At 30.9% G+C, this 15,246-nt stretch overlaps 2 protein-coding genes across 3 annotated transcripts; both read left to right on the top strand.

Moving 5' to 3' along the window:
* Positions 1-3,539: 3,539 nt before the first annotated feature.
* Positions 3,540-9,528, top strand: LOC100500373 (AUX/IAA superfamily protein). 2 transcript variants are annotated; one of them, XM_041014261.1, is made up of 8 exons: positions 3,540-3,834; positions 4,771-4,868; positions 5,570-5,996; positions 6,085-6,260; positions 6,385-6,611; positions 6,761-6,902; positions 8,523-8,584; positions 9,220-9,528. In XM_041014261.1, exons 3-8 carry the CDS (start codon positions 5,589-5,591, stop codon positions 9,255-9,257), a joined length of 1,053 nt encoding a protein of 350 aa, XP_040870195.1. In that variant the 5' UTR covers positions 3,540-3,834; positions 4,771-4,868; positions 5,570-5,588; the 3' UTR covers positions 9,258-9,528. The 2 variants fall into 2 exon arrangements, with proteins under 2 accessions (XP_040870195.1, NP_001237053.2); NM_001250124.2 differs by lacking the exon at positions 4,771-4,868 and having other exon boundaries at positions 3,656-3,834.
* A 5,033-nt stretch (positions 9,529-14,561) lies between these two features.
* On the top strand, positions 14,562-14,966 carry LOC102665756 (uncharacterized). Its single transcript, XM_006574044.1, has one exon. It carries the CDS (start codon positions 14,562-14,564, stop codon positions 14,964-14,966), a length of 405 nt encoding a protein of 134 aa, XP_006574107.1.
* The last annotated feature ends 280 nt before the right edge of the window (positions 14,967-15,246 follow it).

The following is a 15,246-nucleotide window of genomic DNA, read 5'->3' as shown; positions in this document are numbered from 1 at the left end:
TTTTTCTCGGTTATAAAAAAATCTTAACTAATTTTATCTTATTTAATAAAATTATCTTTAAAATATATTTAATTTAATATGATGAAATTATAATTTTTTATTTATAGTAAAATAATTTAAATTTAAATGTATTTTTTATGGTTTTCTCTTTGCTAACTTAAATAATTTATTGAATGATTTATGCTATGAACATAGAAAGTATGAAAAAAATACAACAAATGATAAATATATTTATGATTTAATTATTATTTGGATCTTTTAATTTATATTTTAAGTTTAATTTGATCTTTTTATTCTTAAAAGACTCAATTATCTAATACTAGATCCTTTATTTAAAATATGTAATTGGGCCCTCTTGTTTTTTTTTTACTATGCAATTAGGTTATTTGTTTTTAAAATTGATACAATTGAGTCATTTTTGTCCAATTAAGTTAAGTGTGTTATGGGATAAATTGTGGTTATCAATTATGAATAAAGGCAATTATATGTTACTATTCATAATTGATAACAGTTAATACTCATCATCTAACGAACGCCAACTTAATTGGATAGAAATAATTCAATTATGTCAATTTTGAAAATAAAGGATCTAATTGAAAAATAAGAGGGCTCAATTAAGTATTTTAAATAAACAAAGGAACCTATTGGGTAATTAAGCCATTCTTAAAATGTTAATTTGATCACTTAATTTATTTATTGAGTTTAATTTGATCTTTTATTTTTAAATCTTTTAATTATGTTCTTTATTTTTTGAAAATGTCCGAAGATGAAAAAAAAAAAAAACCTTCAAATTGAACCCATTTTAAAAAATAAAGGATCTAATTAAACATTTTAAAAATAAAGAAACCAAATTGAACCTAATAAATAAATTAAGGGATTAAATTGAACCTTTAAAAAATAAGAAGACCAAATTAATTGATAAAATATGTAAAATATAACACATGTCATAAATATATTTTATAAAAATAAGTAGGAAAAATTACACTTAATTCACGGAAATAAACTTTTTTACTAAAAATTATTTACCAATCAAAATTATAAATTTCTTTTACATAATCAATATTAATTTAATCACATAACAAAAATTAAATTAAATAAACTTAAACAAGGTCTCGAGTTTGAATTTTAGGGATAAAAAATATGGTTAAAAAGTAATATTATACTAAATATGATTAGTCAATTCTCCAAGATTAATTATGCACTAAACTGGATATTCCTAACTAATATCATGATAATAAAAAAAATTAAATTAAGTTAGTCACTATTATTTTTCAAACAAAATTAGTGTCCAGAATTATTTTTTATTAATTATTTTCTCACTTTAAGAAATTATTCAAGATTTTTTTTATTTGAACAAATTTTAATTTTCTTACATTAATATTTATATGTCAATATATTAAAAATAAAATATAGCACATAGATATTTTTTTAATAAAAACAAGTAAATTATACATAAAATGAACAATTTACTTAAAATCACGTAAAAATGTATTTTCTTTTTTATTTCTAAATTCACGGGTCAAGTGCTAAAAATAAAACCAGATAAACACTTAAATGATAAGATACCACATCCCCATGGACCATGGTAAGTTATTGCATCTGGTACATCATTTTTTGACATCATATCTCATGGCTCTTAAAAAATTTGTGGTTCATGCCGCACTTGATTCACTTGTACACGATAGGATCCGTCTAGAAATATATAAGTCTCCAAAACTATAGATTTAAATAGCTATTTTGTTGTGCTCATCATGGGTTCAGTTTACATCCCACGGTATTTTTTGCATATCTCCTTTTTGCTTTTTGTTAATTATATCTCTTTGGCGTACCGCATATCATGATCAGACTTTGTAGCGTCAACCTAGTTAGAATAACTCTTGTTATTGGGATATTTGTATGTCATTTTTTTATATTAAAAAGTAACTTAAAACTTGACCAAGTAAAAAAAAAAAAAACTCCTCACAATCTCAAAAGAACTAATGTCAAAACCTTTTATTTTATTTTTAATTTTAAACATTTTTTAAAAAAAATAAAGAGTTTATAGATCACTTAAGGTATGGATTGTCCTTATTTAATCCTGCCAGATCTTAATAATTACTCTTAGGATATTAATTAAGAAAATTAAAATAAAAAATTCATTAAAAATGTCATTAATGTACTTCTTTTGTGTCTTTCAATTCATTTCTAAGGTGAATTTCAATAAATAAAAAATATTTTAAATTTCTTAACTAGTAACTTCAAATTGAGTTAGCAAGATCCTTTAATCATTTAGTGTAAATTATGATTAAATCATAACAATTTTATTTTATAATTTCTTAACTATTTTGTTGTCCTTATTTAATCCTTTTTATTTTATAATTTCATAACAATTTTATTATGATTAAATCAAATAAGTGGAAACTAATACTTTTAAGATTACTAGTTGAAGTTTAAAAATACATATTTTAAGATTTTAACTTTGAACTCATTTCGTCACATAATTAGTATTGTGTTAGATCGTTTTATACAGATAAAAAATTTAATAAATAAGCAATAAAATACAAAAATATCATAAAGATAACCTTATTATTTATTTTCCTAGTAAGAAACCATGCAACACTACAATAACATTTAAAGAAATATTATGCCACTTATTTTGAGACATATTATATACTTTTTATATTATATTTATTATAGAACGAAGGAAGTGTTATTTTTGGGTAAAATATATTTTGGATACCTGTAAAAATTTTAAAAGTATTAATTTTATTCTCATAATTTTTTTTTGTATTGATTTGGTCTTTCGGAAAATAAAATATATTTTTATTGGTTGTTAATAGTAAATTCGTTAGATGATTGTTAGAGGTCACTGATAAACTTGATTATTTCTCTTTTAACTTTTTTAAGCACATTTAAAAGATATAAAAAGTTGAGAACTCACTATTACTTCCTTTTTTTTCCTAATTTCACCCGTGTGAGAATATCGTCTAAAAAGAGAAAAAAATTATATTTTTGAAAAGTTATAAGCTGATAATTTTTTTTTTAATTTATTTGAGAAGATTTTAACAGTCACAAATTATTTAATTCATTTGTAATTAATATAAGTCCATTAATCACATCAGATTATCATCTAGTGAAAGGGTCAACAAAGTTATGTTATATTTTTATAGGACCAAATTAATAACTTTTTTTAATGAATATTAAATTAATATTTTTCAAATTTTATAAAAATTTTAAATATATTTACCGTTATTTTTTATGAGAAGGGAAAGGAAGTGCTATTTTTAAATCAGAATTAGAATTCTCTTTTGATAAGTTATTTGTATCTTTATCATGTAAATTAATAAAATATAATTATACTTATATTTTATCCTTAATTAGTGTATGTTTTTTAAAATGAAATAAAAATAAATAAAAATAAAGATTTTAAATTAAAAATAAATGTAAAAATGTAAGTCGCGTCTCATTTTAATGTCATTTCACTTCTTTTTCACGTATATCAAATAGATGATAAAAAAAATGAATAAAGAAAGAGTCTGCATTAACATTATTATTGTTATTATAATAATAGGTTGGCGACAGCAACTGTTTGGCTTTATCGCCGCTGTCTACCTTTTTTTTTTTTCATTTTTAATTTATTTTTAATTGATAATAGTAGAAGGCTCCATTTTATTTTGTGTCCAAGCTTATTTGTTGCTTTGTGCTTAATGGAAGGCCCTTGAGCTTTTCTTTCTTTCTCTGCTCTCTTTTCTTTTAGGTTTCCACTCTCACACACTCTCCCTCTTCTCTTTCTCTGCAATAATCTCTCTTCTCTTCTTCACTCTCTCAACTCCTGCCAAACCCCCATTTCCGCAGGTGCGTGCGTTACTGATTCATTCTTTTTATTTTATCGATGTTTTTACCATTTTGTTCTCTCTTTTTGTTTTTCTTTTTGCTGGATTCCGAGTGTGTTTGTTTCTTTTTCGGATAGAATGTGCGCCTTTTGTGTTCTTTCTTTGTATTTTTTATTTATTTATTTTCAGTTTCTCAAATATTTATTTACCTTCCTTGGCTGGCTCTGGTTTTTATTTTATTATTGCTTGTTTTTATTTTTGCAAAAAAGGAAATTATTTTGGAAGGATTGGTGTGTGTGTGTGTGGATCTGTTTTAACACATCCCCTCCTTTTCCTTTTGTGTTTATATATATATATATATATATATATATATATATATATATATATATATATATAGTGTTTTCAATTTCTCAGCTATTCGTTTTTTTTTAATATTGGGGAAGGTAATAGAGGCTGAGAGCTGAAGCGTTTGAATAAGAGTCTCAGGAAAAATAAAATAAAATAAAAAGGAGGAAAAGAATTGGTTGACTACGGTCTCAGTCTGCATTTTTCCAATTTTTTTTTCTTTTTCATATATTGAAAAGTTCGGTGTTACTAAATGCTACACAGATGATCAATATGCTTTGTTGGCTTCTTTCCGTAGGATTTTTTTTTAAAAAAGAAATAAAATACAAAATTTATTGGCGTTTTCATTTTTCCCATTTTTTTGGGGCTTGATGCAGCTCCTTAATGGGTTATGATGGAGGGAGAGGTTATTGTTATTATTATTATGATGATGATGATGATGATGATGGAGGGGCTGGGGGTAAAGATAATACATAGTTAACTATGGAAGTTATTTACCATTGTTGTCATTTTATTACTGAAATAACTTTTTTGCGTTTGTGTTTAATTTTGCAAAAGAACAATGACAATAGAAAACTCATGCATGTTTTTTTTTTTATTTTGCCTTGTCCAGATTTTTTTGGATCTTGCAGCAATTTCTTATGTTTCATTGCTATTTTAATTGCCTATGAATGTCATTCTTGTACACATACCCAGTCAGATAAAATGACGGTAGGTATCAAACTTATTTTTTCATTTGATTTTATCAAACTTAATAAAATAACTCTTTCAATAACTTTTTATCAAAAAGTAAATTTTATAAACGTTGATTTTGAACTTCATATAAAGTAGATCATGTCTACAAATTAAATGAATTAAAGATTAATTTATACTCGTATATATGGCTGTGATCTGTTTACTGAAGGACATCTTGTGAAACTTACTCCATTTAATAACTTCTTGTGGCCATTGGAACATCGACTTCATAGATAGTGTGCTGTATGCTTTATACAATATTATCAAATGTTTACTAAAAGATAATCAACAATGAATAATGGTTATGGAAGATTATATATCATTTGATTAAATAATTAAATTTGTCAAATCCACATTCTATAAAATGATATTTAGAGGAGTAAATATCCAAAACTTATGTATGATTTTATGTAATGTTTTCCTCTGACAAATCTCCCAAGTAAAATCAGGTGCTGAAGGAGGGGACTAGCTTCGTATTGATCCTGATTAATTGTTTTTTTCTTATGTTTGCAAGCTAAGCATTGGTCTCTAGTTTGATGAAAATGATGACAATACTTTTACTTTATTGAGTGTTGAACTCAATTCTTCATGTTTGTTGTTAGTGTTATTTATAGGGCTTTTCTTTCTGGCAATATGTTGAGTGGATTGTGGTTTTATAATGGTTTTGTGCAAGACAGTTCTTAAATTTGGAGTCTGATGTCTCCGCCATTGCTGGTTACCGAAGATGAAGGGCAGTGCCATGCCTCGATGGTAGCATCTGCATCTTCACCATCCCTGAACTGTTTCTCCCTAAATGAGGCCGGATTTAAAGAATGCAATTACCTGGGATTGTCAGATTGCTCTTCGGTGGACAGTTCTACTGTCCCGAATTTGTCTGATGAGAAAAAGGAGAATCTGAATTTGAAGGCTACTGAGTTGAGGCTTGGCCTTCCGGGATCCCAGTCACCTGAAAGGGAGACAGAACTTTTCTCGTTGAGCTCAACAAAACTTGATGAGAAACCACTGTTCCCTTTGCTTCCTACAAAGGATGGAATCTGCTCATTGTCTCAAAAAACTGTGGTCTCGGGCAACAAAAGAGGTTTTGCTGACACAATGGACCCTGAGGTGAAAAGTTTTTCTTTTAACAAGGTTAAATGAATGTTTCATACTGCTTTTGAGTCTGATTCTCCACAATCTGTGGTGTTTTGGGAAGTTTCCTGGCAATGCAGGGATAAACATGATGCTATCACCTAAACCTTCTGGAGTTCAGCCTACCACAGTGAAAGAAATACCAAGCAAGGTGTTACAAGAACTTCCTTCAGCGGCAAATGGAACTGGTCATAACCATACATCAGGAGCTTCTATCAGTGGCAGTGCACCGGCTGCTAAGTAAGTGAAACTTGCAAGATCAGTAATCTATAATCTTCAAGAGAATCTAGAAGTTAGTCAAAAGACCTCAAAAGGTTTATTCTATGCATTGCTAGTTATGCTAATTAGTTCATATCTATGACAGGGCACAGGTTGTTGGTTGGCCTCCTATAAGATCATTTAGGAAAAACTCATTGGCCACCACTTCAAAGAATAATGATGAAGTAGATGGAAAACCGGGTGCAGCAGCACTCTTTGTGAAGGTCAGCATGGATGGTGCTCCCTATCTGAGGAAGGTAGATCTAAGAAATTATACAATGTACCAGGAACTGTCTTCTGCCCTTGAGAAAATGTTCAGCTGTTTCACTCTAGGTGATCTGTTACAGACTTACAACCTTGATTTGTTTTAAGCTAATTATTTACTGCTAATGACTCTTGTGAATATTTTTTGTCACTTTTTTATTTTTTCATTCTAAAGTGTATCTTTTGGGTGAATTTATCTATGACATGCACCATACTAGGTCAATGTGGTTCCCATGGAGCTCCAGGAAGAGAAATGTTGAGTGAGAGCAAGCTGAAGGACCTCCTGCATGGTTCAGAATATGTACTCACTTATGAAGATAAAGATGGTGACTGGATGCTTGTCGGAGATGTACCATGGGAGTAAGTTTCTGAACCTTCTGTGAGCTTTAACAATCTTTGTGTTCTCAACTTCTTGTTAGATTTTGATGATAATTATATTTGTTTCTAAAACAATGGGCTTGGTGCTTTGGAAAATTTATGAAGTGATAATTTATTCTTGAATCAGTGATGTGTACAATTTGTTGCCAACAATTCCAAATGCTAAGAAACTTCCACCTGAAAAATTTAGTTTTATTGATTGCTGCCTCTTGGTTATAAGATGCTGTCGACATGAAAGGATTACTGCATGCCATCGGACAGATCCAGAAACCTTATAAAGGGGGGCCTGAAATTTTTTTTCATCCTTTATAATTGTTTAAATGTCTAACTTTTGATAAATAATAATTTTAAAAAAATTACTTCTAAAAAAATTGAAACTAGCCCCTCTCTAGATCTGCCCCTGCATGCCCTTACATATCAGCAGTATAGATACTATAGAAAAATATCATAATTGCTATAAATATGTTATTTCACTGGTAAAACATGTACTGCTTCCTTTACCACTGTCAAAAACATGATTGTTCATGCCATGCAATGATACACTAGTGCTACTGTTATTGCTTTTCAATTTCAAGTACAAAAAATAGTCCCAGGATATTTTACTGGTCATTCCTGAATTTAGGCAGGTTTTATGCACTTCACGGAAAAGGATAATCAAAATAATAATGAATCATGAATTGATTCAAGAACGATCTACGTCTGCACTCCTTTATTATCTTTTTGCTTCTCCCAACGATTATTTTCTAGTTGGAAAAGCATGACCAGAAAGAACTTGTAATATAATATGAATATGATTCAAATTTTTATGTTATTTTTACATGTTATTATATTTATTTTCTTACTTTTATTTATTATTTTTATTGTTTTTGAGTTAACTACCATTATAGTCCTTGAAAGTGTATAGCATTGTCACATTAGTCTTTGAAACTAGGGAAATTCCAAATAAGTCCCTAAAAGTGCAATCTGTTAATTCCATTAGTCCAAAATTAAAAAAAGTGTGACTTAAGTGATAATATTAACATATGTTTAGGAACTAAAATGGCAGCAAGTGGTTAAGTTTAAAGACTTAAATGAAACAACTGGACTGGATATTTTAGGGTATTGTTTGGAATTTCTTTAGTTTCAAAACCATATAAGTCTAAAACATATGTTTTTTTATTTAATAGAAATACATTGATAATGTGAATGTTTTTTATACTATCATTCAATTATGAGTAATTGTTGACTTTTGTAGTAACTTCTTTAAAAGTAATATCTAGAGTGTTTTCTAATTGATTGACAATGTAAAATCAATGTATCAAACGTAAAATCTTAAGATATTCCAATAGAAGTTTGACCCCTCCCTATAATGGTTTGGTTTTCTTTTCTTTTTATTTAGGAGCTTATATATTCCATTTTTTTTATTGTGCCTTGATTTGAAAGAATTTTGGGGGAGGGGTCATTTTATTTTTCAATCTAGAACAAAGGTTTAAAGTTTAATGTATGTTATAAGTTTGTTTTATAGTTGCAGACTAAGAACTTGACATGGTTAGGATTTTCTTACTTTGTTGTTTAACTTCACTTTAGCTTGCATCCTATTGTTAATTGTATTTTTTTTTTCAGTATGTTCATTGACACATGCAAAAGACTGAAAATCATGAAGGGTTCTGATGCCATTGGCTTAGGTATGTATTCTATAGGTGATAATTCATTTTGAAGCTGCCATACTTGTAACTGCAAAACCATCGTTTGAATTGATAGACTGGGAGCTTCTACTTTAAATCACTGTATCGACACGGGGCTAATAGCCAGCAGTAGATTATGATCCTGATGCATTTAAGTGAGACTGTTGAGTCAATATGTCAATAGATTCTGATCATGGAGGGCTTTTTTATACACATGGGGGATAAATATTCTTTGAAGGATGTATTGTTTGATTCATTACTATATTCTGTTTTGTGCTTGGTTTTCTGCACAGATTAATCATTAAATGAGTGTTTAGAAACTAGAGAGATACTGATAAATGCTGGAGTTTGCATGAAAATTGTAACACAAGGAAGCTATGAAAGTATCTCTGGTTTATATATGCAATTAACAATTATGGGTTGCCTACAATTTGTTTCCTTGTAAATTACTTCAAGGAAAACTAATATTGGTAGTGCCTCTGGTGTATGCCTGTAATTAACTCCCCTCCCTCTTCCTCCCTCTCTAATCAGCAAAGTCTCTATTCAATTTCTATATTCACTACACTGATAATTTGCCTAATTAACGCAGTTAATGTGCTCAGAGTTTGCTTAGGTAGTTTATCTTTTCTTTGCAGCTCCCAGGGCCATGGAAAAATCCAGGAGCAGGTGCTAGTTGGTATTGGAACATGAAGAGTGTGGAAAGAGAACTTATGATATAAATGACTGAATGCCGGGTTTTGATGGTTAACTGCTATTCAAGATGTTGTCTATGGTTACAAGTATCATAATAGTGTCTTGGTCTTTTGTTTGTGTTACATTTGTTTCTACTATAATACCTTATGAAGCTACCTTGAATATTAGTAATTGTGGAGCTTGTAATCTTTATAGGAACATGTTTGTTTGGATAAGTTGAATGTATGTTGCAATCAGTGTATTGTTTTCAATGTTTTGCTATTCCTTAGCCTTTCTTTCTTTTGTCTTGAAAGGGCATTTTCTCATGCCTACCAAGATGATTCAAATGATTCCTTAGAGCCCAGTATCGTTTTGGCCTATGCTGGTGGGTTACTTGGGTGACCTATTGGTTATCGAGAAGTGTTAGTAGTATACTTTTTAATGCACTTATTAGCTTAGATTAATTAAAAATTATGAATTTTATTGAGCTTTACTTTTATCATTTTGTACTTTTTAATAATTTTAGTGTTCTTAAACGATCGTGTTATTCCGCAAAAGAAAAAATGATTGTTAGTGCTATTGGCACTTTTAGTTTACTGCGTTTTGGGTATCAGGGAAGATTGGGATTGCCAAGTTGCTGGCAATGGCAAACGTTTACTTTAGGATTATAATTAGCATGTTGGCAAAATTTACTGTTTGACAATGTTGGTTGTGGTCTAGCAATCAAAACATGGTTAGTCATAGTGGGACAAATTGAGAACGTATGGTTAAAAATTGGGCAAGATTGACACTTTAAACAAGGTTCTGAAATTGTGCATATGAATTGAGCATATCAAGAATGCCTTTTCTTCTTGCAGTAGACATGGCCAATTATTTTTATATATCAGCATTTTAGCAAGGTTGTTTGGTACAAATAATTTTTGGTAAATAATGTGTGAATGGCTTTTTAACCAAACAGAAGGGAAGCAACCGGTGAGTATGAATGGAGAGAAATGATCTAATTTTATTCTACATTTTTAATAATTTTTTTTGGATAAATAGTCACTTTTGTTCCTTAATGTGTAATTCGCTGACAAATGTGTCTGTAAAAGGTAAAAATACAAAATTTAGTACTTGAAAGTGTAAAAAGTGAGACAAATATATCAGAAGGCTAACTTCCATTTGTCGTCGTTAATTAAATAGCCTACGTGAGACAAAAAGACGAATTTGTCACTGAAATGATTGCCAACGTGATCATCTCTAATTGTTAACATAGAGACATATTTCTCATTTAATATTTTCTTGACTTTTCGTCTTCCAACTCTCTAGGAATATGAATGGGTAAATAGTCATTTTTATCCCTGAATGTGTAATTTGCTGACAATGTGTTCCTAAAAGATGAAAATACAAAATTTAGTCACTGAAAGGGTAAAAAATGCGACAAATATATCCGATCGTTAACTTTCGTCCGTCACCGTTAATAAAATAATCAAGATTCGAAGAAGTAAAATATGAGATATATTTATCTTTTAGGGTAATTTGAAAAGATTTGTAATGATTAATACATTGTTACAACGTTTTATTTATTAGAAGTGATTCTAACCAATAGATAGAATTAGTTAAATAAAGTCAATTTGACAGATTACCATTCCTAGCTATCAGATTGATTTTAGTTGTTTGATATGCTATGAATACCAACCTTGTGCTAGAGTGTAATACAATAGAAAAAATATATTTTTTCTCTCACTTTTCTATCCTCTGTTACTGCAATCTGTGTGTGTGTGTGTTTGAGTTCTATTCTTGCTCCAACAAATTGGTATCCAGAGCCTATAGAAGCAAAGCTTCCAAGATTATTTTGATGATGCCAAAGATTTTTCAAACAAGATTAAAGAAATCAAGAAGATTCAAGAGAAAACTCAAGATATGCAAGAACCTCAAGAAAAACATCAAGATAAGTATAAAAAGAATTTTTCAAAGAAAAGATTGAATAACATAATTTGTCTAAAAGAATTTTTCAAAGAAAAATCTTTTACCAGAGTTTTTACTCTCTAGTAATCGATTACCATAAGGCAGTAATCGATTACCAGAAGCCCAAAACAGCTTTATAACTGTTTTACAAAGTAGTAATCGATTACCATGGGCATGTAATCGATTACCAATGTTTTTGAAAGTTGAATTTCAAATTTCAAGAATTACAACTTGTGATAAAACATTTTCAAACCTGTGTAATAGATTACACAACATTTGTAATCGATTACTAGTGTTTCTAAACGTTGGTTTTCAAATCTAAACATGAAGAGTCACAACTGTTGATGTGTAATCAATTACACTATAATAGTAATCGATTACCAGCGACTGGTTTTGAAAAATAAATTGCCAAGAGTCACAATTTTTAAAGTGACTGGTTTTTGAAGAATTTGCCAAGAGTCACAACTTTTAAAGTGATTAGTTTTGAAGAGAGTCACAACTTTTAGAGTGACTAGTTTTGAAGAAATTGTCAAGAGTCACAACTTTTAACATGATTTCTTCAAGAGTCATCAAATGGCTATAAATATGTAACCATGACAAATTTTATAACTGATTTCATTCATTCATTCTCAACATCTTTCTAAGAGTTTTTGTTCAAATACTTGCTTTGTCAAAAAAGTTTATTTGGGCAAAAACTTGTGCTATTCTATTTTCCTCTCCTCCTCCATTCTTACAAAAAGCTTTTCAAGAGACCGACTCTTGGTGACTGTTTTCAAGAGAAGGTCTTCTTGGTTAATCACTGGACTCAAAAGACTAACCGCTTTTGGGTTCATTGCAAGAAGTAGGATTTTCTTCTTGGTTAAACACTGGACTCAAAAGACTAACCGCTTTTGGGTTCATTGCAAGAAGCGGATTTGCTTCTTGGTTGATCACTGGACTCAAAAGACTAACCGCTTTTGGATTCATTGCAAGAAGTGGGTATAACTTCTTGGTTGTAATCACTGAACACAAAAGAGGAGATTCCTTTGTGATTCATTGCTTGTAAAGGATTTTACAAGGATAGTGGAAATCTCAAGCGGGTTGCTTGGGGACTGGATGTAGGCACAAGTTGTGGTTGTAGAAGCAAAGCTTCATGGGGAATCAAAGGTGATTAAAAGGTGTTTTGATGATGACAAAGGTGATGACAAAAAGCTCAAAGATAAATCAAAGAACAACTCAAGTGAATCAACAACAATTCAAGAGTTCAAGATAAGAATCAAGAAGAATTCAAGATCTCAAGAATCAAGATCAAGATTCAAGACTCAAGATTCAAGAATAAAGAGAAGACTCAATCAAGATAAGTATTAAAAAGTTTTTTCAAAACTTTGAATAGCACATGAATTTTTGACAAAACCTTTTACCAAAGAGTTTTTACTCTCTGGTAATCGATTACCAGATTGTTGTAATCGATTACCAGTAGCAAAATGAGTTTGAAAAAGTTTTCAAACTGAATTTACAACGTTCCAATTATTTTCAAAAAGCTGTAATCGATTACAATGTTTTGGTAATCGATTACCAGTGCCCTTGAACGTTGAAATTTAAATTCAAATGTGAAGAGTCACATCCTTTCACATAAAAGCCTTGTGTAATTGATTACACTAATTTGGTAATCGATTACCAGTGACTGTTTCTGAATAAATCAAAAGATGTAACTCTTCAAAAGGTTTTTGACTTTTTCAAATTGGTTTTAAGTTTTTCTAAAAGTTATAACTCTTCTAAATGGTCCTCTTGGCCAGACATGAAGAGTCTATAAAAGCAAGGCTTTGATTTTCTTTTCAAGAGACTTTACACTTATTCAATCAATCCTTTACAAGCCTTGAATCTCTTTGAACTTCTTCTTCTTCTTCTTCTTTGTACCAAAAGCTTTCTAAAGTTTTCTGGTTTTTCCAAACCTTGAAAACTTGTGCTATTCATCTTTTCATTCTCTTCTCCCTTTGCCAAAAAGAATTCGCCAAGGACTAATCGCCTGAATTCTTTTTGTGTCTCTCTTCTCCCTTTTCCAAAAGAACAAAGGACTAATCGCCTGAATTCTTTTGTGTCTCCCTTCTCCCTTGTCAAAGAATTCAAAATGACACAGTCTGAGAATTCTTTTGATTCTTCCCATTCCCTAATACAAAAGTGTTCAAAGGACTAACCGCCTGAGAATTCTTTTGTATCCCCATTCACAAATCATCAAAGGTTTAATAGCTTGAGATCTTTGTCTCAACACATTGGAGGGTACATCCTTTGTGGTACAAGTAGAGGGTACATCTACTTGGGTTTGACTGAGAACAAGAGAGGGTACATCTCTTGTGGATCAGTTCTAATGGAGGGTACATCCACTAGGTTCAAAGAGAACAAGGGAGGGTACATCCCTTGTGGATCTTTGCTTGTAAAAGGATTTTTACAAGGTTGAAAGAAATCTCAAGGACCGCAGGTCGCTTGTGGACTGAATGTAGGCACGGGTTGTTGCCGAACCAGTATAAAAACTCTTGTGTGTTTGTTTCCTTCTTTCCTACTCTTTTACTTTCCGTTGTGCATTTAATTTTCGCTTTTACTTTCTGTTAAGTTTCTCTTCTACTCCTCATTCTCTTAACAATTTAGTAAAATCCTTAAAAGAGTAATTTTTTAATTGGTAAAGGTTTAGGAATAATTAATTCAACCCCCCATTCTTAATTATTCTGAGGCCACTCGATCCAACAGTGGCCGAACCAGGATAAATCCGATTTTGCATTCTTTCTTCCCTTATCTCTTTTACTTTCAGCTGTCTTTACATTTCCACAATTTATTTTCCTTCATTTATTATTTCAGTAACTTGTTATCAAAGAAATAATTGAATCTAGGAATATCTAAGAAAGGGAAATTTTCAATTAGGAATAGTCAACGAAATCTTAATTCACCCCCCTTCTTAAAATTTCTGAGGCAACTTGTCCAACAGAGCCAAGGTTTGATAGAGGGATCCTTGCGACACACACGATGGGTCCAACTGGCGTCAATTACTCAACAAGTATTCCCACCTTGAATGGAAAGAATTGGGATCAATGGTGCGTGCAGATGAAGGCGATTCTAGGTTATCAAGAAGTCACAGAAATTGTAGAAGAAGGGTTCCTAGTGCACATAACCGATGCCATAGATGTGCAAAAGGCACTTTACAAAGAAAATAAGAAGAAAGATTGTAAAGAGACCTTTTTAGTGTGTTGATGCGGCGTACTTTAAGAAGATTGCAGGTGCTGCAACTTCGCAAGAAGTGTGGCAGATTCTGGAAAAATGCAACGAAGGGGCAGAGCAACTGAAGAAGGTGAGACTCCAGACGATGCGATGACAATATGAATTAATGCAAATGGAGAACAACGAGAAGATAGATGAGTTCTTCAACAGAATCATCTCCCACACGAATGCGATGAAAAATTATTGTGAGAAAATCACAGATCAAACAATTGTTGCAAAGATTCTGAGAAATCTTAATCCCAAATTCGACCACATTGTTGTAGCCATTGAAGAATCCAAGAAGCTCGAAGATTTGAAGGTAGAAGAACTTCAAGGTTCTCTTGAGGCGCATGAGCAAAGACTTATTGAAAGAAGTTCAGAGAAGTCTGGTGATCATCAAGCACTGCAGGCTTATACTTCAAAAAGAGGAGGCCATAACTTCAAAGGACATTTCAGAGGTCGAGGTCGTGGAAAAGATATCAGAGGTGGCTTTGGAAGAAAAAGTCAAAAAGGAAAGATTGATCAAGATCAACCATAAAGCTCCAATAGAAGAGGAAACTTCAATAATTGGTGAGGAGGAAAGAAAAAGGTTGATAGGAAGAGTCTCAAATGCTTCAATTGTAATCGAATTGGGCACTTTTCTACAAAATGTACAGCCCCTACAAGTCACACAGATAATCAAGGGATCTGGTCACACAGAGATCATCAGGCACACATGGCTAAAGAAGAGAATGAAGCAAGCTCCGAGGAGCAACCTTTGATGCTAATGATGATCACCAATCTAGAATCTTACAACAATGAAGTATGGTACATAGATT

The sequence above is a fragment of the Glycine max genome, chromosome 1 (genome assembly GCF_000004515.6).
Source record: "Glycine max cultivar Williams 82 chromosome 1, Glycine_max_v4.0, whole genome shotgun sequence".
NCBI classification, from domain to species: Eukaryota; Viridiplantae; Streptophyta; class Magnoliopsida; order Fabales; family Fabaceae; genus Glycine; species Glycine max.
Note: the sequence above shows the minus strand (reverse complement) of the source record. Positions and strands in the feature narration are given on the sequence as shown.